The 24,924-nt window shown below is 34.2% G+C and overlaps 1 protein-coding gene and 1 non-coding gene across 7 annotated transcripts in view; one reads left to right on the top strand and one right to left on the bottom strand.

Annotated features, from left to right (window-relative positions):
* Positions 1-15,985, bottom strand: part of Imp (IGF-II mRNA-binding protein) — a 41,954-nt gene extending 25,969 nt beyond the window's left edge. For 3 of the 6 annotated variants that reach the window (XM_069049194.1, XM_069049195.1, XM_069049205.1), the window contains exons 1-3: positions 15,657-15,985; positions 13,996-14,056; positions 12,242-12,298 (exon numbers count right to left, since the gene is read on the bottom strand). In XM_069049194.1, coding sequence (XP_068905295.1) covers positions 12,242-12,298; positions 13,996-14,056; positions 15,657-15,870 — 332 coding nt within the window. In that variant the 5' untranslated portion in view covers positions 15,871-15,985. Of the gene's footprint in view, positions 1-5,979; positions 6,045-12,241; positions 12,299-12,351; positions 12,476-13,995; positions 14,057-15,656 lie in introns of those variants that run through there. The other 3 variants (XM_069049198.1, XM_069049197.1, XM_069049202.1) reach the window with 3 other exon arrangements.
* Positions 15,986-16,339: 354 nt separating this feature from the next.
* TRNAT-AGU (transfer RNA threonine (anticodon AGU)) lies at positions 16,340-16,413 on the top strand. Its single transcript has one exon. It is a non-coding gene; the product is annotated as a tRNA-Thr (tRNA).
* Positions 16,414-24,924: the final 8,511 nt, after the last annotated feature.

The raw sequence follows: 24,924 nt of genomic DNA, 5'->3' as shown, positions 1-24,924 counted from the left end.
GACACATGAAGTTTGTTGTTTTTTTTTAATCTTAAATGGGATAAGCCGCAAATTTTACTTAAATAAAAAAGAAGCCTGAAAAAACTGACTGGAGTGTTTCTGTATAGATTTTTTTTGGGTACACACACTGTGTGGTGTCTGAATTTTAAGTGGTTCTTATTACAGCAAGTGTTTCTTTTTACCTCTGCTTGTCTAAAAATAATGAAGAAAAGGGAACTCGAAAATGTGTTGCTATAAACAGCAAGTGTATCATGTAAAGCATACTAAATGGCGCTAAAATATTCTGAATATTCATGATGTTAAGTTTCATATAAATGTTATAGATTCAGATTTTACTACAATTCATTACTTTAAATAAAAATATAAAAAATTACGACTGACATCTTTTTTGGGGACAAAACTGTAATTCTTATTAAAGATGCCGATAATACAATAATGTTCAATTTAGGATAATTTCTAAAGAATATTAAAGCTTTCTGTTTCGTATCTCCGACAAATCGGTAATATGTAGATTCTGACTGAAAAAGTATTGCTTGCAAAATACAAACTAATAAATAGTAATTTTATTCGAGAAGCCACAATAGTAATCGACTCCAAATGTGTTTCTACAAAAATGAATCTGCGCTACCTGTTTTTTTTTTAAATCCTTTTTATGAACATGTGAATCGTACACAAAATATTATTAACTCTTTTGTAAACACCAAAATAATATCCGATTCAACAGAAAACAGTTCAAATCAAAAACAAATCAAATCGCAAATTCTAATATTATCGAACGCAAAAACTAAACTAGGCAAAAGTGAATAAGGAATTCCACAATTTTTCTTGAAAAGCAAAATAATTACCCCAATCCTGCCACGTATTCTTAAACTCTAGATAAATTTAAAACGTTACAAGTACTTGAAACGTTACTTTTAATGTGTATAGATACATATTTCTAACATATTTCATTACAAATTTTAACCTGTATTTATAAAAAATTCTAAAATGGAAAAATTCCCTATTCAATTTTGGCTTGTTTATTTGTACCATGTTGACATAAATTTTAATAAAACGAAAGTACTGATACAACTTACGGCTTGTAAAAATTTTGTGTGACCATAGTGGCAACTAATTTATACCGGGTGTCCGCGCAAAAGTTCCGATGGGTTTGTTTCTGCACAAATTTGCAATTTACAGGTTTAAGTATCGAAAAGTCCTATTGCCATAATCAGTAATTATTTGGTCCCCTATGTTTAAATTTATTTTCCAGAGTTCTGAATAACCACATGCCACTTAATAAAACAAAAATATCTTCAAGCGGTCGAAAATCGCGCCTTTATGTATCTCTATAGAAACGGTTGAAATGGCGTTTTTTTGTAACCGGACTTGAAACACTTCAATTTCTAGGAGTTGAAATGTCCACAGGCGGCTCGACCGAGTCAAATGTAAGGTCATTTGAAGCCATTCCTCACGATTTACTTATCAATTACAATTACCATCAATTACACGAAATATTTAATAATTAAATTATCCCAATTTGAAAAAAAAGCCTCTTAAAAAAAAAAGAGAAATAACGAAATGATTACCCAATATCTAACTGTTATTACTGTGGTGTAACGCGAGTCGCCCGTGTGCACGGATGACAGATATCAAAATCAAAAATAGCAAGAAGGCCGTTCAACGTTAAAAAGTAAATTCTGGACTTTAGTAGACTTTACTAATATTACTGAACCTTCAAGTACTAATAATATTGCAACGAGAACTAGGAATTACTGGTTTGAAAATTGCCATTTTACTGTAAATGCAGCAAAAGAAAATAAATGAGTTCATGTCCGATTTTTTTTGTGATCCGCTTGAAGATAAAATAGTATATGTCATTCAGAGTAGAAGGTCTTTTTGTGCTTCGCCAAATTGTGTACCTCGACTTCGTCTCAGTCTTCAGCCTCTGAGTTTAGCACAAAAAGACTCATTTCTTCTCTTAATGATATAATTTACTATTTCTTCTCATCAACTGTACATGTTAGTTCACATAGAACTTCTTTATATAGTGCTGATAAATTCCTCGATCGATAATATCGCACGTTCAAATGAAATCCTGGGCTGAGTAGGCGTTGGGAAAAATTGAACCGTTTAGAATAATGTAAAGTTTGAATTTCCCGCCGTTTGACACGAATGACATTTGTTTATGTTTAATCGGGACATAATTGAACATGTTTGTTTTCAGCAAAAGGTGCCCTCAGATATTTGCTTTGAGAATAGGAATCGTTAAGTTATTTTATTTTTAATGCAAAATATTGCAAAAAAAGAAAAGAAAAAGCTTTTTTGGCTCTAAATTTTAGGTTAGCTATCAACATCCTCCAATAATTAATCTACGCTTTAAAAAAGCACAACAATTGACGGTTTCGAACGCCTTCCAAGCCCTGGATTTCATTTGAACGCGCGATATAAGAAACGTTCAAATTTTGTCAGTCAGCTAATCAATATGTTCGATTATAGTCGTTTCCATTTTAAATGCTTGGAGAGAATTTCAATTTTCAAATTGTGTAGGTAATTTGCAAACTGCTGTTACTGCGTTAATAAATCAAATTTAGATTTGTATCATGGACAATTTTGTGTTATAAACAAACAAATATCAAACACACAATATTGTAATTATCGGATTAAAATGGCAATAAAGCATCTACCTCCTCGGGTGAGCCAATAGAAATTTTGATGGAAAATTTAGTTTCGTTGTTTTTTTAACGGTAGTATTGTCCCTTGCATTTGTAGACTGAAGATGTCCGCACGGCCGAAACACGTGTCCCATCAATAACTTTTGACTTTGTGAAGTGGAAATTGTTTTACGCTCTTTATTCACAACACAAATTACGTATCTGTTGTTAACAATTTCACGTTTTTAAATAAAAAGCAAATTGGTCGTATTACGACTAGGAGTTGCAAACAACGCCAGTTCTAAGTCAGAAGAAACAAAGTTTTAAATCAACGAAACAAACGATCGAATGAAGAAGTCATTTATTAAAAAAAAACAAACCAAAAAAAAACGTCAAAACTATTCGTTGAACAATCAGATGCGTTTGGACAATTTTCTTTCTCTCTGAATTGACACTCGCTCAGAAACAAAATGATTGATGTATCTTAACACTCGTCGAAGCATATTTTTTTGTCAATGTCTTAAAGTGAAATGATTCACAGTTTTCAAAAACAATTCGTTAGTCCGTTAGTCTTGATGGTCTACGCGACCTTATTTGGAGTATGTACCATGATACCGTTGAAAACGATCGAATCTAAATTTTGCAAAAACTAAAAATATCAAATTCGCGTGAATCAATAATAATTTTTTAAAACAAAATCATTCGCATAAATATTAAATAACAATCGGTACTATGCCGGCCACAAAATTTTGGCCGTCATTGTCTGTCAATTCATAAAAAAAAAATTGTAATCCGTACTTTATTGTCATTATGATTACCGTCTTGATTATGAACGTTATTTTTTGGGTGGTAAATTGCAAAACTCAAAATTATTTTGTCATTTCTACTACATAGAACGTTTACCTCAGGTTATCCATGTACGATTGCTCTAATTTTGTTCATTCATGTCGGATTTTTGGAATATCTGAGCTTCAAACAGTTTAAATTGATTGTCAAAATGACAAGAATCGAAAGTAGGGTTACGATTCCTAAAGGTTTATTTACACTTTTCTTGAATGTCAAGAAAGTGACGGCCAAAATTTTGTGGCCGCCATAGTACATGAAAAAATTTAAAAATAACATTTCTCTATGTCGCCAGTTTCAATTATCCATTTAACGTAATGGCTGAGAGCACATAGAATCTTATTTGACGTACCTATACTTACCTGTACGAAATTAATCTTATTATACTCATTACTAAGTCATGAGTAAAATGAGAATATAGTGATGACCGATAGCTGACGAGTAGGTCATCTATATTTTTTCTAGTTTTTAAGAGCACAGCTAATTTAAAAGAAATTGCATTCAGATGTGACATACTGATCACTTAGCATTATTTCCGATCAGTACGCAGTATTACCTACGCTAATTACTTCAATATTTGAATATTCCTGACGTTTCCGTTTCGATTTAACTTCATTACTCACATCATTCAAATAAACTCCAAAGTGCACCTACCTACCACAAATTTCTAACTGTAGTGTTAACTTTCAGAAATCTCAATGGATAGTCAGTCCCACATCTCTGATTATTTATTAATTTATTCAGCAGAGAACGTGAATGGCTATTCGCACTTTGCCGATGGCATCTTTCTAACGTCATTTTCGAATTGTACAAATCGGTAGATGGATTAAAAAAAAAAACACCGTGAGAAAACTGTCGGTTGTGGTATGTTAGGAATTTGCCTAAAACAAAACTGGTGAACGGCGATCTCGAAAAGAACTCAGGAATCCGGACCGGAGAAAAAAGCGCAACCGGTAGGAAGACGTAAACGACAAAGTCATCGAAACACATAAGGACGGTGATCTGGAATTTGCAATTTGGGTTCGATTTGGCAAACTGAGATCTTTCTATGGGTGTAAGAGTTATTAAACTTAACAGCGACTACATCATCGAAACTGTGAATAAATTATGTATGTTAAAAAACGAAATGATCTTTAAAATAACTTTTACTTTAGTTTTATAATCTACATTTTATGATTGGTGGATATTATAAAATTGTCGATTGATGGAAACGTAAAATATGAATTGTTGCAAATTTTTCATAACGTGGTAGAACTTGGGGTAAGTTTGAAACATAAACAATTGAACTATTGACAGTGTCAGAGCAAGATATTAAACTCACAACTCATTTCCGAAATCAATGAATCAGAAAACGTGAAATCGGTCAATAAACACAGTAACCTCCTGCTTCAATCTACGTGGAATACACGTGTCACTAAAATGCGTACAGAGAACGGGGGAACGAAGGGACACGAGGGCGATACGCATGTCATCCAACTATAGCCTCAGGAATGCAGTTCGTGTTGTGAACCTCGTCTTGTAACTCTACCTAAAGTTAAGGTTTACATAAGCGAGCACCACATCTTAACGTCGAAACGGGGCCGCCAATAAGGATTTTTGATTGCGCGCTTCTCAAAACGGACTTTATTCACCATTTCGTAATTTGTCTTTACGATGGATCAATCGGAAACCAAAATTACTGTGGTATCGATCGGAGAGATGTGAATAATTTAGTAAAAAATATCAAAATACCTAAGAAATTCGTTCATTTTTGTTGGGGATGCAGTGGTAAAATCAGAATTACTTAATTAAGGTCGCTGGAAAATATTAAAATCAAATAATCAGAAAACGAAAAAGCAAGTGTTGGCCCTATCAGACTTTTTCCTTCTTTCTTACAGAAAATATAATAAGACCTAAATGACAACCGAGGCAGTTCGCAAAATTTCTCACGAGTTGTTGCACAATTTGGTATTCATTCATTCCATTTAATTATCAAAGCCAAGGTCTGCATAAAAAACAAAATTGGACATTAGGATATGACTCATGGTTGTCCATAAATGGTAACATCTACAATCTGATCAAAATGAAGTGTAGTATAGATGGTTGAATTTTAAGGTCGACACTGAACTACGAATATCATATGAAATTTTTTTATTATCTTAACATCTAACAACTAATGTGCCAAAAACCCGCATCAAGGTCATTGACAGTTCCATATGGATGAGAAGGCAAGATTACACAGATACAGCATATTATTATAGGTTTTTTAAGATACATAAAATTAGAAAAATCGTGCACACGATAGTGATATTTTTCTTGTTCAAACAACAAACAACAACATGTTTGTTTACAACAATAAAGATAAAAGGAGAACCACACCGATTTGTGTTTTTTTTTTCGTATCCGGAAACACATCACATAGTTAGTAGTTGTTAACAACAGTAACCGATTGAATTATTTGAAATCCTAGTGTAGTGATTAAATTGGTCACTGGCAAAGTGATATTTTTGTACTTAGTTCTCACCTAGTTTCAGGTTCCTCAACTTCGTAAACTTGATCCTGATCATCAGGGTCCTGCTGCTCCTGGAACTTTTCCATGTTGAGAATGTGTACTTAAATCACTAATATCCAAAAATGGACAAAGGCAACAAACCACTAAACCACACGCACGCACTACTCACTACTTAAGCCTAATCAGTCTTTGTCGAAAACTATTGTTGTCCACCAAAACCGACGAAGAAACTCAACGTGAAAACAACGAAATCATCGATCGAACAAACATCGGACTCGGATCGGAAAAACAACGGATTTTTGAGCAACCAAACTTGATTCTACACAAAATCAAAATCAATCCGGGAGGGAAATGGAAAATCACAAAACTGTCACAACATACCCGCAATCACCATACCAAAAGTAAAAGAAACGAACAAAATTTATGTAAATAGACTACCGGATGTGTTGTTATTAGAGACGAAAATTCAAATGTTGCCGAAAGGGTCACTTTTGAAAGCGAAACCAAAAAGTCCTTTTCGGAAAAATGACGTAACACAACATATCACTCTAAATACGTGCTAAATGCGTACTAAGTTCATATGGAATAACGACGCTTGCTCAGTATCTAGAAGGCGCGCCGGACACGCCTACCCCCCTCGTCGCCTCTAACTACGGCCCCCACCATCGCCAGTCGATGGAGCCCCCCCACCACAAAAAGCTGCATGGCTTTTTACTTCTATGCAGAGACGCCGACGTCGATGCTTTTTCAAATGCATCGCCGATATATTTTCTAATTTTTTTCGCTCCACAACCCTCGACAATTATTCAGCGCTGTTCTTGAGCCTTTCCCAAAATTTTTATCTTATTCCAGACACCCCAAAACAATCGTTTGCATCTAAAATTTTTTCAAAATCTTAAAAATTCCATTTGCAAAAATGTTCAAAATGCCAAATACTGGTCGTACGTTCAGAGTTAAACAATTTCTTGCACTATATCTCTTTACTCCAGGTTTCTCCTCAAAAATGTGGCAAAAAAGCAATCACTTTAACTTTTACAATTGATACCTTATCTTCAGTCAACTGTCAATTAAGTCGCACTGTTTCGAGTCTTTCGGTGAACAGATCGATTGTTTAAAAACGTGAAAAACAAAAAACACGAATTAAACCGTACCCTGACGTGGTGCTTTCCCAGAAAAGTAGATCCTAAAGATGTATAAATCGAAACAAGAGATTCGACAGTGGGTGTAGTAGAGTGCGTCTGTGGCCCTTAAATTTAGATAACTGTGTCTCACTAAAAAATTTTGACAAAATCGAACAGTAAAACAACTTCTAAACGTGCAGACATTTTACTTGAGCGCGGTTGATTTTTATTTTGACATCATCTCTGACATTTTCAAAGTGTTCGATTAATCACAAAATGGCATTTAGGCATTTGTTTTATTTTCATCCAACTCAATAAACTAAGACATTCTAAGAAACGAAGATAAATAAATGTATATATGCAAAGCAATAACAAGGTTTATTAATAGAATGAAAAGTTACATTGAACAGTGAATAACAATGTTAAACTGAACTTATAAACTTGAAGAAACTTTTGCACCAATCCATTACAGAAATGCACCATTTTAGCGGCCAGAAACACCCGCACGCCTAAAAATCAACAGGAAATTTAGTGGCAAGCACTACAACTACTGCTTCTAAGAACGATATTCTAGACTAGCAATTTGCCACCGCTAAAACAACGCTGAAAGCCAGACAATCAAATCTACCGCCATATAAAACATGCACAGGAAAGATCTACATAAATGGACAGATCCAACTCTTATTTTGAGTAGATTCGTTTTGTAAATAGGTTAGGGCCGCTTCTATGAGCCGATTTTCAGAGGTTTTTTTTGTGTAAGTAGGTACCGAACACCTTCCTACATAATTCTCGAAGTACACGAGCGGATTTCAAAATGAGCGACAGGTGATGGCGGCGGTACGCCATTTTGCAATCAAACACTTCACAAAAACATCATCAAACATGCTGCATATTAAAATGTCACCTCGATTATGTACATTTCAGTTGTTTCATTATATTATGAATCGTAAATAAGTGCATATACGGCAAATCGTTGCATGTTGCAAAAATATGAAATTAATTTTGGTTCCCCATTTTACAATTAACAATTTGATAAAATGCTGAAAATGACTAAAACCAATATGACACGTGGATATCATCATTCTTTGACCATTTTTATCGTTATGCTCTTGGTCCCGGCCTGAAGCATTTAAAATTGAATTTCCAAAAACAATTCTTTTTTAAAAAGCCAAATTGAACTTAATTTAAAAATGGTTCATGAGGTATTACGAAGGTTAATGTAGGTACATAGGTAGGTATGTATTTATACAAGTAAATAAAAAAAATGCATTACAAATAGGATTTGTTGGCTAAAATGAGGCGCGTAGAACTAGTGGGGAATATGTATATTGTTGTTATTGCAATGTTTTCTGCACCATTACAGTGACAGCAAGTCAGTTCCTGAAGAGATCTGCAAACAACTGGATACAGTTAACGCTCGAGAAATGTTGCAGCCTCTAAAATTCTAAATAACAATACGAATCCACAAAATGCGGCAGGTAGAAAAATACGGTTTTGTTAGGTAAGGAAACCATAAGAAATGGGACCAGTTCCGGAGACCATGCACGGTCGCTCTTAACAATTCTAGTGCATCCGTGCAGTGGTCGTCTAGCCACAAAAACACACCTATACTCTTGACGAAAATGCTCCTCCAAGTGTTTTAACAAATTTCCAAGGCCGAACATCCGAATTTCCGGCATGCACCTAATTATCCAACGAGATCAATCCGCGCCCATAGGTAAAAAATTTGATGATAACGTGTAATTTCGATCGAGCTGCGGTAATAAAATGTACGGATAATTAAGAAAATGTCGTGAAACCCACAATACGAAATTAAATGGGTAATAATAAAAGGCAGGTGCAAAAGTCCATATGGCCCATTTTTGGCAAAAGCAATAGAATAAAAGACCCAGTTGAATAAGTACTAATTAGCGAGTCGCGTTCCAGGAAAGGACTCCGTAAATATAGGGTTCTTGCACACAAGCACGCTTATTTGAAATATCTGTCGCAACCGAAATACGGAATTTATTTCCGGGTGATGTCGTGACAGTGTTTACTACTTTGTGTATAAACTGTATGTACCTATATGTATATAAAGTATCTAATATACATATAAAAATATGTACTATAGGTACGTAAACGTAGGTAGATACATAGCAAAAGATATAGTGTTCTAGTAAGCACATAGATACTAATTACTAAACACTAGACGTAGTGCTTAATAAATACACAAATATGTAGAGTTAAAGTAATTTAAAAAAATACTCGAGTATTTAAAAAATCTAAAAAAAAGAAAATAAGACAGAGTGATACTTGTTAGGTTTTCTATCGCCAATCTGCCATTTAAAAATTCTCCTGCGTGAATGCCCGAACATGAATTCATATATTTTTTCAGCCTCCGTCTAGGAAAAACTGATTTTCCATTTGTCTAAATTGTCTGGAATTAGTAGTTTATTTAACGAGTTTGTGTGTAAATTGGGCCTTTTTTGGCATAAGTGGGCCAGTTTACACATGAACGAGTTAAATACAACGTTTTTTTGTTCTACGAGCCCCTTAAAGGCTCCAAATCGTTTAAAATCTTTAAAATTAGTTTGACGTTTCGTTTTGACAAATTGTGACATTTATCAAAATCCGTTCACACAGGAGAAAATTCTCAAATTCTGACAGTGTCGAACAAAAAAAGAACATTTTCCTTCCTAGGCAAAAAAATCGACACAGGAATTTTTAATGAAAGATTTTAGGTTGGCAGCACAAAATATCAATGTCAGTTCCAACTTTTGTACAATTTTTTAAGTGTGAAATATTGATGTCGGGCAAATTTGTATCCTTTATGTTGCCAATGGAAGAAAAATAAATTCCCTATCCGGCAATTTTTTAACAAAAATTATTATAGGTATTTTGCTTTAAATAAATTTTGTGTATTACACGGGTAGAAAATGTTTCGCACTTGTGGCGCCTCGGCTGACGCCTCTGCTCCACAAACCGTGCTTGCACTTGCAAAATGGCATTTTCTAGCCTTGTGATACAAATAACTATTGATATTTTTTATTTACCAGAGCCAAATTCTAATTTATTACCAGTACCTTAGCACATTCGGCAAACTGCCATAACACAAACGTGTTTTGTACGTCTATGATTAACTGATGATCTAAAATGTAATTTTTTTTTCGTGATTCTATTTTTTCGAAGCAACCTGTTACTTCACGACCGTCGTGGGATTCTTTTAAACTTCAGAATGAAATTTGAGAAAATGGAAAATATGCATTACATTACAATTTTTGTTCAGACAGGTAGGTATCTGATTTTTTTTCAGATTGGTATTGTAAGGTGCATTTTTGAGGTGTTGAACTCCACTGGAAGTTGTAAACCCAACCAACTAACGTACCAAGTTTCAAAGCGAAATTTGTATTTTGCAAAAATGCCCAAATAACATAACAGTCAAAGTGCGAACTTTGCATTGAAACTCTGCACACGGGGTCAAAATTGGATTTGGATGAATTGGCTGGGTTTACAATTTACAGTGAGTACCTCAAAAGATACACCTGGTGAATTCAAATTTCAGTCTGTCTTCATTTTAAATGCGGTACACTCTGTAACTATAAGAACGAATTTCAAAAAGTGACCTCCACAATCTATCGCTTCCAGTTACGTAAAGTAAAATTCTTTAAATCAAAGCAAAAACATTTCGTAAATGAATGAAGTAAGCGCCATTCATAATTCATTTACGTACATTTTTAATATGAGCTAAAAGAGTTCGTTATTATTTTTATTTTAAAAATAAATCAACAAAACTTAACACTGATTTATTGTAATTCAGAGCCACCTTTACGCTATGCAATGTTAATCTCCGGCTAAATTCTCTTCTGTACTGATCGAGCTAACAGACGATTAATGATTTACACACTGCGTGGATAATAATTTGTACACACGGCGATAACACATGCACTTTCTTATTTATCTTTCCACTTGGTATAATGATAATGTGATACAGAATGAAAACTGAAACTTTACGTGGACAAAAAGAAAGACGCTCGAGGAATAAAGCTGAACTGGATCGATAACGTGCAGCCTCGCCCTCGACCCTCGACACATCGTCTCCAAGGACATTCCTCCCTGACACAGATTGCCCTAATAAAACCAAATGCGACGCCCTTCAAAAACCAATTAGAAAATACATAACAAAACGAAAAATGTGTGCAGAAACAGGACACGTCGACCTGGTGGACGTGCTTTCAAAAATCATCCAAAAAATTATAAGAACTCTTGATGCAAATTGATAATAAGTTAAAGCAGCACCAGTTGTCTTAACACCTTAGCTGTGTCTCTTCGTTCGCGAAAATTAAAACTCTACTCACTAAACCTATCTATGTATTTCGTTAGTTCAATATCTAGTTTTCCGATGAAGTCATGTGCAAGGTTTTTATTAGGTACACTCTATAAGCTTTCTAATTTTTCATTGTAAAAATGGGGTTAAGTAATAAAACTTACCTGCTAATCAGTGTTCCTATTTTATATGAACATTTTGAAAATTGCCGGTCTTTCTTACTGACACTCAAGAAAATAAAAAATTTGTCTTCGCAACATTTACCGTGTTTAATACAAACAATCAATTTTTGGCACGCAACTTAGCCCCATTTTTAGAGCGAACGTACTTTAGCTTTGTTAAAGTATATATATATATTTCCTGGTCCAATTTCTAGATTCAGCATGTAAAAAGTAACTCCAGTCGTTGTAATGTTATTTGTTCCATTGAACCATAGATAGAAAGAATTTGTTATGTAGTATGCCCGAAGCTGGAGCGATACGTAAGTATTTAAACTTATATTCGTAGATATGTATCGTATTGCCCAAGTATACTTTTAAGAAGTTGTTGTGTCAATAGTTATACTGTTAAAACTAATGAATAGTTTATTGTTTATGCTTCAGATGGTTTTTTATAAGATATCCGACTCGATCCCCAAATTTACAACGGCCGAGGTTTATTTAATGCAAAAGTCGTTTCCCGTTAATGCGAATGCCGTGTTTCAAAATCTGAGTTTACGAAACTTTGACTAGTACATTAGAAAAAAGTGTTCCACACATTGCCAGATGTCAAGCTCTAAGTGCAACACAAACACGTTTAAATAACTACAAAACATAAAAGCAAACTATGCCTTACAATTATGAGTACTTACATCCATCCATTGCCAACCTGCATCGAAGGTACTTCCGGAAAACCACCGATCGAACCCCTGCAAACAAACAATAAAAATATCTCTTAAGATGTTACGATTGATAAATTCACCACGACCACTTCGTTCATTTCTTGTGTTTCGATCGTTTGCATTTTAAAGTTTTACTTCCGTTTGAACCCTCAGATAGATGATAAGATGAGCCACAGAACCAATAATATTAATAGAACATATTTATTTTAGTGCACATGCGCATATTCTTCGCTCACACATTTGAATTTCAATCTTCGTCTTTAGAGTAGTTTTCAATCAGATTCTCGGACTAGGCGGATTGGGTTCGACATTTCGATCGGATTGAAATCAGAATGATTCGTGTCCGCGTCGATAAGTTCGATCGAGTACGTGTAGTAAACGTACGACGAAGGAACGTGCTCTGGCGGTTAATTTAAAATGAAAGACAGGCGGAAATAATTATTTCTGAAGAAACGAGCGAGAGCAAAAAAATGGCGAGCGGCACGTTAGAAATATGTTAGGCGGGCAGCGAGCAAACAGGCAACGGCATTTACGCAGGCCTGTTTTGTTGAACGAGCCATTTCCGAGAAGCAGTTAGAAGGCTCTCAACATGTGCCTGAATGGCATTGACCACCTTTTTCTGCATTATAGATTCAAACTACACAAGCCAAACAAAGGAACCCAGGTGCACAGGTAGGGAAATTTCTATGTCCTAAAGTGAAACGGAGAAATTTTACTCCGCTACCAAAATCGCCCGTTTGAAATTCGAACGCTTCGACCAGGCGAGAACGGATCGAGTGGCCGTGTCGGAAATTAAAAAATAATTATTATTTAAATCATTCTAAATGTTTTATGGTCGTCTACGCCGCATTGCTGCATGTTTTGAAATTTTTCGCGCGTAAAAAATTGAAATCAAGTCGCACCATACTGATTAAAAAAATTAAATTACAAACATGGCATTATTATGTATACGCTGTTGCAGCGGTTCCAAAACGGTACTCCCCTGACGGTCCGACAAATAATAGTCGGCGGTCCGCAACCGAAAAGTAAAAAAATCGATGCTTCCGTAAGGAGGAAAATTATTTCTTATTGTTGGAGTTTATTAATTACTAACCAAACTAAAAATAAGGGTATGCCAAAATATTTCTTCTACAGGAGGATCCGAAAATTTGCAAAAAATACTGTCTATATTGTAGACAAGTGCGAGTTTTTGTACCATTTTCTATTTCAGATGAAATTTAAAATTAACCACGTAATTTTTACAGCTGACTTGGTACAGTTGGTTGCAAAAAAAAAACGGGAACTGTCAGAATAAATTTGACACATTTTTACACTTTTTCTATGGTGTGAAACCTTCTTACGAGGAGATAGGTTAGAATTATGGTCAAAATTCAATGACATTTTTTAGAATTATTTGTTAGGTATTGTCAAATAGACTGTGCAAAACCAAAATTTAAACCTCTGTAAAACCACACAGAGGCATAAAAAAGAACGTTTGATTACGATTTCACATTAATATTGATATGGGAAATTGCTGTGTAACATTTTTGGCGATAGTTTTGGAACACGCTGTATAAAAATTAATTACGTTGGAAGTGATTTTTTTTTTATTTTCTTGAAAAAAATTTCCAATCCGAACAAGAATATTTTTATTAAATATTATATTGTTTTGACCGTATCGTATTAGTTACAATATTTTCAAAATCATTTTTTCCGGAATAATTTTCAACATTTTCGTGGCTTACCTTTTCTTGCCGGAAGCTACCGATGGTTCCACCACCAACGAAGATCCATTAAAATTGAAACCTGAAACAAATATACAAAAAATATTACTTCAGTTATTCAATTCCACTTATTTAAAAAATATCTTTGTATCCCCTCGATCGACATGTATTTATGTAAAAAAATTATTCAAAAAATGGTTTTTATAAACGCAACGAACGATTTTGTGATTTATGTTGAAAACATTGCCGTCAATCTCGACGTTATTTTTGGAAGTCTTTTACTCTTCTGTGGGGACATAATAACAGCGACATTCAGTTACTATTTATTCAGTTCTAGCTTGTTATGAAACCACCATTACTCCATGTTATCTGTAGGATTTAAATCGGAAAACTATGAAGGGCAACGCACGCATCTATTTTTCTTCTGAAATTAGTGACGAGCAGGAGTTGCCTTCGGCGTCAAATAATTCTGCAGAACTTCGTACCTAGGGGATCTACCTCGATGTGGGAACATCAAACCTTTTATTTGTCGATTATCTTAAAAGTTATGTCTCATCGCTCATTTCATTTCTTTTTATAATTCGAGTACTACAGACTTGCTAGAAGCGACAAATGGGCTCTAGCTTCATATTGTTCATCAGTTGTAATTTCAAACAATCAACTGTCGACAAAGTTTTTGCCAATACTGATTAGTTATTTTTTTCTACATTATCTGATCATTTCAATAAATTCTATCTGACAAGCAGAAAATTGCCTGCTAATATTTTTACAAAATATTACTTGTGAGCTTAAATAAAAGAGAAATAAAAGGAAGAAGAAAATTTGTTCCACTTAAGCTGTCCTTGTGCAGTAGGTAGGTACTTTTTTAAGATGATCAAATTACAACACACTTGTTGGATTCATGTTCTTTTCTTATAACTAACAACTAGTAAAAGAGAATTTGAGACAGATAATTCCCCACATCATGGTGACCTAACGATACAGTAAGTACTCTTATTTCCTGATCTAGGTCAAAGCTTGTTTTCGTCAGTTTAATTTTTTTTCTCCTTCTACTAATCTTTTTTTTTTTGTTTTTACATGTGTAGCTACAATAGCTCCAAAATCTTCTAATCTCGACTCGAGGAACTCGTGGTGCGCAAGTTCACGCAAATTTTATTTCTCTCCACCTACGCATCGTAGAGTCGTCGAATTAACTAACAACTTTTGTGGTGAAGAATGTAAGAATGAGGATCGTAAAACGTGTTTCGGTGCAAACGGTGGGGTTAGTTGAAATCGATTTAACGATGAAATGCATTCGACCACGTGGGCGTGACAGTGCGGGTGCGAGTTTGATATGCGAAATAGCGTCCGCGGAAAAGTTGCTGTCATTTTGTTGACTAGCGTATTTCTGGCGGGAATTTTTATATCTTACAGATAGAGATCGTGGAGTGGGCTAGTGATCTGAGTGACCCGGCCCCTTGCTAAAACCGGCTTTGTCACACTAGAATACCTACCCGTCACACTTAAAAATCCCCGATCGGTAATTGTCGAAAAGGAAAGATTTTGGAGCCCCAGGTTACACGAGGTACCCCAAAAATCGTGGCGAATGTCATTGACATCATTCAAAAATAGTCAAATCCACATGACAACGGATGTCACGAAAAGCCGGTAACAGTTCGAATTAATCAAGAAGAAGTCCTTACCGTTGAGTTTGTCGATGGCTTTGTCGGCGGACGACTGATCGGGACAATCAACAAAAGCATAACCTCCACGTTTCACCAAAATATTGGTGCAGGACAAGTTTTGGTCGAGGAATAATTGTCTGAGGGCGTTCTCGTTTGTCTCCGACGGTAAATTGCCAATATAAAGCTTGCTCATCGTTATGGGCGGAATCTTTCCAGCTGCTGTCGTATTCATAGACACTTTTGTTAATTAATTAAATCACTCTTTCGACAAAACGTGAAGAAAGTTTTAAGTTGCCGAAACACGTCCGCCAACCTCGTTCGTACAACAAACTTTTTTGACATGCGCACTCTTACCACTATCTCTGACCGCGAAGATTGAATGGACAGAACTGTCATTGGATTTGGACGGTGCCGGTGACGCGCACCTATTGGTCCGTACGAAACTTAACATTTCTATTTGCATAAATAATATTTTTTTAAATAAAAATTCTGCGAACTTGAACGATACAATCGTTCACAATTGATTCAAAATCATCAACTCTCACTTACTTTCTTTCAATTTTTTTGCTCGAACAATTAATCTCACTTAAATATTGCTATCTTTTAATACTTCTAACCAAATCCCAGTATATTAAAAGGTAATTTAAAGAATTAGACATTCATACACGTGACAATATCCTTTGTAAAATATTTTCCAACAAGGCGCCGTGGCTTAGTTGGTTAAAGCGCCTGTCTAGTAAACAGGAGATCGAGGGTTCGAATCCCTCCGGGGCCTCGGGCAAAACTTTTTTTTCTAAGACAAACATTCAATATTCCTTTTATTATTAATATTTTATAACAGATCATTTCTGAGTATTTCTGAAGTATCGAAATGTTTAAAAAAAGACATGCAAATAACTACGATTTAAATGTTGTATTAAGTCAGTAGTTTTTATACAGTGTGAACATAAAGTTTGGAATAAAATTCATAATAGCGTTATGTAATATTTTTAAGAAAATGGCTCGGACATGTAGATTTTATTTCGAAAAATACCATCTTGTGCCGTGCAATTTGTTTGAATAACGTCATTGTGTTTGTGCAATGACGTCATCACCCATTTGTAAAATGACAACCTCCACTTCTTTCTTCTCTTTCTACTACCTAAACGATGAATGAAGAAAATTGTTACTTTACATAACAATTTTTTTGAGAAAATGACAAATTTTATTTTAAAAATTTAATTCTTAACGTAATTTTTTTTCTTCTATGGAGTCATTTAAAATCGAGGGTTTTTAACTTTTGCAAATTTAGCAAAATGTTATAGAGAAAAGTTTAATAAAATGGTGAGTTCTTCCACTGGTTAAAATTAACACACGTATTTTAGATACACCCTGTATATTTTGCAGTTTAGTACCGTCGCCTTCCATTTTCATAAAATTCCTCCATCATTACTTAACTTAACATGATTGTGTCTATTTGTTTTTTATTGTCAGTAACAGAGGAGGCCCTAAAACACCCTTGGTTTCTAGATTGGACTATTCTTCGCACCCAACTTTTCCCGCATCGATAATAGCAACGTCAGTCGCGAACATAATAGCCTTCTGATTAAATCTATATGCAGAGACCAGTAGAAAAGAAGCATTTACAGGTTCTTGTCATAATTTCTAACGTTTATTAACGTTCTAACTCTGTTAGCTACACCGTGAAACCCGACCTGAACGAAAATAAACGAACGAATTAGATGAACACACACGCACAATTGTGTTAAGGGTCGTCCTTATATTTTGCTTGCATAAGGAGCAAAATGGTCGAATCGGCGGCACAAAACAGAAAACGATACTTTAAAAACTTGTTTTATTTTTGGCGATAACAATTGTCAGATCTGTTCAGTTCCGGTTCCGCATAATCTTACCCCAACATATGCAGAATTAAAAAATACTTGCAAAGCGTTTCAATATTCCATTATATAGAGACTTTATTCGACGACCTATCGAAAAACGGTTTTTACATCAAAACTTCACTTCCTCGACCCTTGACGGTTATTCGTCTAGTTACGTGATCGATTTTAGACAGCGATCCACAATAAACCACACTACTTACTAATCCTGTTGCCGTTGAAAATTATTTTTTATTAATTACAAACCTGGTGTGAAGGCTTCAGTTTTTCTATTTTCCTAAAAATTAAAAATACACCTCATCTGTAAAAGGCATGTAAAGAAGTATAATCTACTTGTGTGAAATTTTTTATTCAATCTCAATCTGTATCGATCAGTTTTTACCAGGTCTACGAGGTGCGAGTAATAGAATTGCAGGTAAATATCTTGAAAAGAATAGCTCGGAAGGCGGAAAATACACTTCCATCCCAAGTCATGGATTTTAAACTTCAAGGTCAAACGGATGCCCTTGGAACCTTTGACTGCTTGAATAACAAGCGAACAGACTTGAATGATGCAGAGAAAGAGGACACTGACAGAATAAATGGATCGATATTGTGCTCTGTGATGGAACTAGGTTTTGTCTGTGGAAGAATCACGTTAGAAAAAGAATTAGCACTGGAAGCTACAACTGGGCGTCATAGTTCAGGATACTGTTTGTGTCAGACCTCAAAATCCTATGCTTGTCATTTTCTCCTTTTTTGGGATATTTTTAGTGTTTTTTAAATTAAACTGATTTCAAGGACAACTCTATCAATATGCTCTCTGTTGCGATTAAATCACATTTTTGGAAATTTCTAGAATACCTAATACAGCGTGATCAACAGTGACTGAGTCTGTTGGCAATGGAACAATTGAAATGTAGTGGTGTTTTTTGTTTGGTAAGTGGCACTAACCGGATTTTTTAACTTGAGACGGCATTGAATATTACAAAAATGAACCTTTGATGGTAAATTCCAAATTTGCCAAATTTCATTGTTACCAACAGATTCAGTCATTCTTGATCACACCGTAGTTGATGCTTTCTAGAATAATAATTTACAAACAATCCATGTTGTCTGTTTTGACGAAACTAAATCATTCTTCTATTCCAAACTAGTAAAACTGGCAACAATGCACTAGACATTGACACTATTTATAACCTCAAACTTAGGAAAACATAACCTGTTTCAACAGACAGTTTTACTATTAAATGCAAAATTTCCATGGCCTTCCATTATGTCAAAACAACGTGAATGCATTTGTTGCACAAGTTGGTACAAAAACAAAATGGAGTCATATTTCAAAAATTCCATGTTTTTCACTTTTAAATTTTACACTGTTTCTCTATTAGTTTTCCTCTTTTGTCAATTGTATTTCACTATTTCTCAAAACTATTTCATATTTACGTCACTTCGACATTTAATTGAGAAAGGAAATAGTTTTGAGAAATATTGAAATACAATTGACAAAAGAGGAAAACCAAAAGAAAAACACTGTAAAACACTTGAAAATAATACAATACAAATTTATCTCAAATTTATGAACGTTGTGCGCAGAATCAGAAACTGTAACAATACAGGGTTGTTTCATTTAAAAAAAAAACATAACTTTGTATTGTCCCAGTATTACGGAATAATTAGTTTAAGATTGTAGAGCTGAGAAATGTCTGCAATTTTTATATGAAGATTTTTTTCATCTTAGTAAAACTGACCATATTGGGTTTTCACTTTTCCCCAAATCTTTGGACACCCAGTACATGCCGAAGCAGTCGATTTGGAGTCTTTCAGCGTCGTGCAGATGTTTTTAACAACCTCAAGCAACAATGGCTGAGAACTTAACGAATTTTCTGACAATGAACCTGACGAATCCCTAGGTAAAATACGAAGCGGATCTATTTTAAGCGCCGTAGCTTGTTCTAGGACTAGACCAGGTAGTGTCAAAGGTTATATCGGTCGAATATTCTCGTACGGGCCGAAACGGCTTTTCCCACCCTTAGCTTAGTACAATCAATAAACGGTAGCTCACGAAAGCATGTGAATAAATTTTTGTTCTCACGTTTCTCCATTAGAGAAGAGCCGTATGAAATAAGTGCATCTATTGCGAGAGCCGCATGCACCTAGGTACATAATGTACCTTGCAATTACCATGGTTACTGCACATGCCTGTAAAAAGTGCAGTGAGTGCAACGAGATTTACGATTGGCGAACGAGTACACATTGCACTCCATACAACCAATCGCAATTACGCGTGTATGCAGTTACCTTTGAATGCAATTGCGTTCATGAAATGGATTCCCGACTTTCGGTCACGCTTTTGCCATTTTATTGTAGATTTAAATGAACGACAATTTTGCGGCTCAATTACTAGGTGGATATAAATGCAAGAAATGCAAAAAATTAGACACCTATTTTTAGCTAGAAAATCCTAGATTCAGACGTGCAAAGTGTTTTATTTTGGTATTCGTACTCTTTATACTTGGTTAAAATTAAAGCAACCAAGACGAGCGTTACTTATTAAACGGATTAAAAAATGAGGAGTGGAGGATATTTTTAGCCACAAAAGTTTACCTAACCGTCAGCTGTTTTAAGATGCGGCTGTCAATTTATTTTTTTGAAAAAAAGCATATTTTAGTTTGCATATTTTGAGAGAGCGTTTTTGTTTGTTGCAAAAAAGTCTAGTGTTTAACGGAAAAAAGGTGCTTTTTTAAGGCACTTCGAACCTTCTTCTTGGTGTTCGCTTTTCTTGCCAAAATTAGAAACCAATATTTTTTTACATAGAATAATACTACATATTATAGGTACAGATGATAAATTGTACTAGACAGGATTTGAAAAATTCATTAAACATTGCTAAAGTAAAAATATAAAAACAATTGTTCGACGAGCCCCTTAAAGGCTCCAAATCGCGTAAAACCTTTAAAATTAGCTTGACGTTTCGTTTTGACAAGTTGTGACATTTATCAAAATCCGTTCACATAGGAGAACATTCTCAAATTGTCGAACAAAAAAAAAACAATTAGGTATTATTAAGAAGACTATTGCAAATAAAAATGAGAAATCATCCAGAATAGGGAATAAAGAAACATTAAACGAATCGGTTTACCTATAAATTAATATAAATATAAATATATAATTATAAATTATAATTAATTACCATCTGGACTACGAAACCGAAATGATAAATTCCACACAAAAAACGTATACAGTTTTTTTTCTCAGAAAATATAGATAATCAATTAAAGAAAATCATAATTTTGTTGCCTTTTCGTTAGAAACCTTTGGCCCATGGAGCCCAGATGCTAAAGAGCTTTTTAAAGATATAAGCAAGTTGCTGCTTGAAAAATCTGGTGTTTCCGAGTCCCCTAGCTATTTCCAGCAAAGAATAAGTATTGCTATCCAAAGAGGAAATGCTGCTAGTGTTTTGGGAACTGTGGCCAAAAGCTCAGGACTTGAAGAAGTTTTTTATTTGTTTAAAATTTAGTTTACATATATAAATATTATACATTATTATAAATAAAAAATATAGATAATCAATTTGTCTTCTGAGAAGGCCGTATGGAGTCATAAGATAGAGTGAACAAGTAAGTACATATATGTAAAGGACCTAACCAGTTTCTTCTGAAAAGATAATTTGCGTACTTAACACTCAACACATAATAAGCATGCCGTGGTCATTATCTACAGACATTTTTACTGTAAATAGAAAAGAACAAAAAATTTGGCCATTAAGTTGAATAAGAATATTTATGTAATTCTAAAACTGTACCAAAGTGCGAATAAAAAAGAAAACCAAAAAAAATCAGTAATCCGAAACACAATTATTGTCTGTATGTCTGTGTGAAATTATCGAAGGAATTACAAAAGAGGTAAAAATATCTCAACGAACAAAATAAAAAAATGTAAGAAAGTTAGAACGTTGGATTTATGTACCTAATTCGGTAGTAATGAAAATGATTCTTTTGTCGGGAAATGGAAATTTCTTTCGCCAATGTCTCATCAAGATATTAAGTACTGCTTAATTGCACATATTATCTTGTTGAATTTACAGCTGATGCCTTTGTACATAGTCAACACTGTGGGAAATATTCCCGGCTTGTCTTTACTTTTGTGAATAGAATTTGTGTGGATTAGTGGAATTTGTAGATAGAATTTTCAGCGCTCTTCTGTGCACAGTTTCCTCATTGGTTACCAGTCTATCGCAGCTGCTGTCAGAAGAGCATTGCTACGTCTTTATTTTCTTATAAAAAGAAAAGAAAAGAGCAAGATTTAGCTTTTATATAAATACTCTTTTAAGAAGCCACATCGGAAAAAAAATTGCAAAACAATCAAAAAGATTGCTTTGTTTTTCGAATTTTTACGCTTGGCTGTTTTCGTGGAGCAGTATTTTTCAGACCCCTTTGACCATCATTTTTGAAACTTTTCCCATTTGGGCTTATTGTCTTCAGGCATGTTAACAACAGCAGCAAATAAAAACGTAAGTAAATGTCATAAACTAATCACATTGCACGATGCTTTATGCATCGATGGGACTTGTACCTATAAGGCATTGACACACGGTATTCACAATTTGGAATTAAATTTGTTGATACTTCTCGTTTCGAAGAAAGTAGAAAAAATTATTGACATACCCCTTAACATGAAGCACTGGTCCGAATCGAAAAAAAAACAAGAAGCAAACATATCAAAGAAAAATACCCATTGATCCTTTAGACAATTGTTGTTTTTCGTATCTACTTATGTAGGAAAGGTAAATAAAAATTCCATTAAATTATTATATTTAATAAATAATAAAGAAATAAACTTGTTTGGTAATACCTAATGACTTTTTGAACACAAAGTGTTTATAGAGTTAAAGAATGAGACCTAGGATGGATTATGTATTTGAAAGTGTATCAGATTTCGTTCAAGTAACTACAGCTACACGTTTATAACCTTATGTTAATTTAGGTACATGATATTTTCGAAAGATTCATATAAAAGCTCGAAAATAAATTTGGAGAATGCAGAGGTCGTTCACTAAACTGTTTAAACAGTTTTTAGATAATTGCTAATGTCAGTGGAACGTTATTGTTTACATGTTTGATGCAATAAATCAAGCATTAACGTCATAATTTAGCACTATTATAATCTAAGATACTTTAAAAGTGGGTTGTTCTGCAGAGCCCCTAAATTTACGAACTGGTTTTCAAAGCCGCTTTTATTATTATTTTTAGTTGTTATAAAATGATAAATCTGTTTTTAAATGTGCCGTCTTATTGTATATGGATCATGTTACATTATTTTGTCCTGTTATTTGATGATCCCGTTCTTAAAGAAAATGGTTGACGAAAATAAAAAATACCGCAGTGAATAAACGCACGCTGCTTTTAATATGCCCTTTTATTCTCTTAAATTTCAGAAATCTCAACGAATGCTAATAGACAACAATTCTGTCACTTGACAATCTTGTTTGTTTTAAATGTTAATATCCGCTGATAAGGAAGGTCACCCAAAGGGTGCAAACAGATTTTGGGAAAACTTAGTTCATTTGCAGGAAGGCTCAAACGACACAAAGGTAAATTTTAAAAAAATAGATTTTGTTCAAAATCAAATGATAAATAATATGTACTTAGGTGCTTTGAGAACAAATCAATTCTTTGACTTGGTACCTACAAGTCATATTATGTTATTCCATCCAATGAAATCATCAAAAAGCATTTTTTAGCCAAATACTTTACATAAATCGAAACATTTATAAAGTAATAGCTACAACTATGAAGTCTGTAATAATCTAATAAATAATGCAGCGTCTTTTAAACCATACTGAAGTATCGGGTGTTCATTTAAAAAATTCCGGTCAGAATTGGCGTTGAAAAGTCGATTGTGAACGCCCTACGGATTACGGATCACGGATCAGCTGTTTAAATCTTACCGTTGTTTGTGCTTTTACACGAGTGGTACGTTCACAATCGACTCTTGAACGCCAAGTTTGACCGGAAATTTAAATGAACACCGGATATATTTTAATATGTGCAACAGGATTTATAAAATAAATAAAAATCTATTTAGAAACTGTTGCTTCATTGGATGAAATTCATACACATGACAGCATAATTTAATCTATTCTGTAAATGCACGCTCACAATAAGTTTTATCAAAATGAGTTTGTGGGTGCCATTCGGATAACCTTCATGTTGATTTAAAAAATTACACACACACACACATAGTTTTGAGTAAAAGCTGTATAAATCTTTTAGTCGAAATCGTTGCCAACATTTTCTTGCCCTTGTACTTAAAAGAACTTATATATGTACTTATTATGTATAAGCATATAAACTAACTTTAGTTGTGTGTATTTTGGGATGTTCTTTGCTGACAACATACAACAACATAAAACATACAGTAAATAATTGAAGTGTACCTGATATTCTAAAAATTCGACCGTATAACGAGCAAAACGACAAAAATAAAACGATTCATAGTTTAGTAAAATACTTTCTCTATCCTTAGCTTTACTTTCACTTTCACTTTATATGCGTATAAAGCAACATCTCGAAGGGTAAACGACCCTTGAGTCTAACCTCCCCTACTCGGTGGTCTCTCCCGCGTTCTGTTTCCATTGGCGTCTTTCGACCGCCATTATAAAACAGGCGGGAAACTAATAAGGGTGGTGGTGCTCGCCGTTCACTTACGCTACACTATATACTCCCCTAATTTTGCTTTATTTTTTTATACAAGATAGAGTGACGGGTCTGAATTATTAATATTTATGTGCAGCTTTTATTCACGTTTGCTCGGAAGAGTCGTTTAAACTTTTTCATTATTTATAAATAAGTTTTGGAAGATTGGAAGGTTCAATAAAAGCGTTCAATAAACGCACACCCAATGTCAATATCAACCCGGCACGGTCAACGTACTTCTGGACAAGAATAATTCATTTTTTCCGCAGGTTCGATGTTCGCTGTCTTCGACGTCGTAGAAAAACACCAAATGGAGTAAGTAAAATTATAAAATATAAAAATAATAATATTTTTTTATGGTTTATAGTCAGCGGCATAATAGAGTAAGTAGTTGACTCGTCAAGACGAAATTATTTTTGGGGCATTTATAATTGTTTTTTACTCCTTCATTAGTTCAAAAAATGATTTTCTACCTAGTCTCCTCGAATTTTTTTGAAGTGTTTCTCTTTGCCTTAAGATTCTTCAGATGTTCACATTAAAGGGTCTATAACGTCATACTTACAGCATAATCCTCCTTGGTATTTTAGTTTCTTTGGTAGAAATTCCTTGTTGAAGATTTGTTTCTGTTAAATGTCGACGTATCTTCTCGTTGACGCAGCTTGAATGCTCTTCTGATATTTGACGAAAACAATTACATAGTTGGATTAGCAAATTTTTTAATAATGTTTATAG

This window comes from Tenebrio molitor, chromosome 5 (assembly GCF_963966145.1).
Source record: "Tenebrio molitor chromosome 5, icTenMoli1.1, whole genome shotgun sequence".
Taxonomy (NCBI): Eukaryota; Metazoa; Arthropoda; class Insecta; order Coleoptera; family Tenebrionidae; genus Tenebrio; species Tenebrio molitor.
The sequence above is the reverse complement of the archived record's forward strand: the minus strand, read 5'-3'. Positions and strand labels throughout refer to the sequence as shown.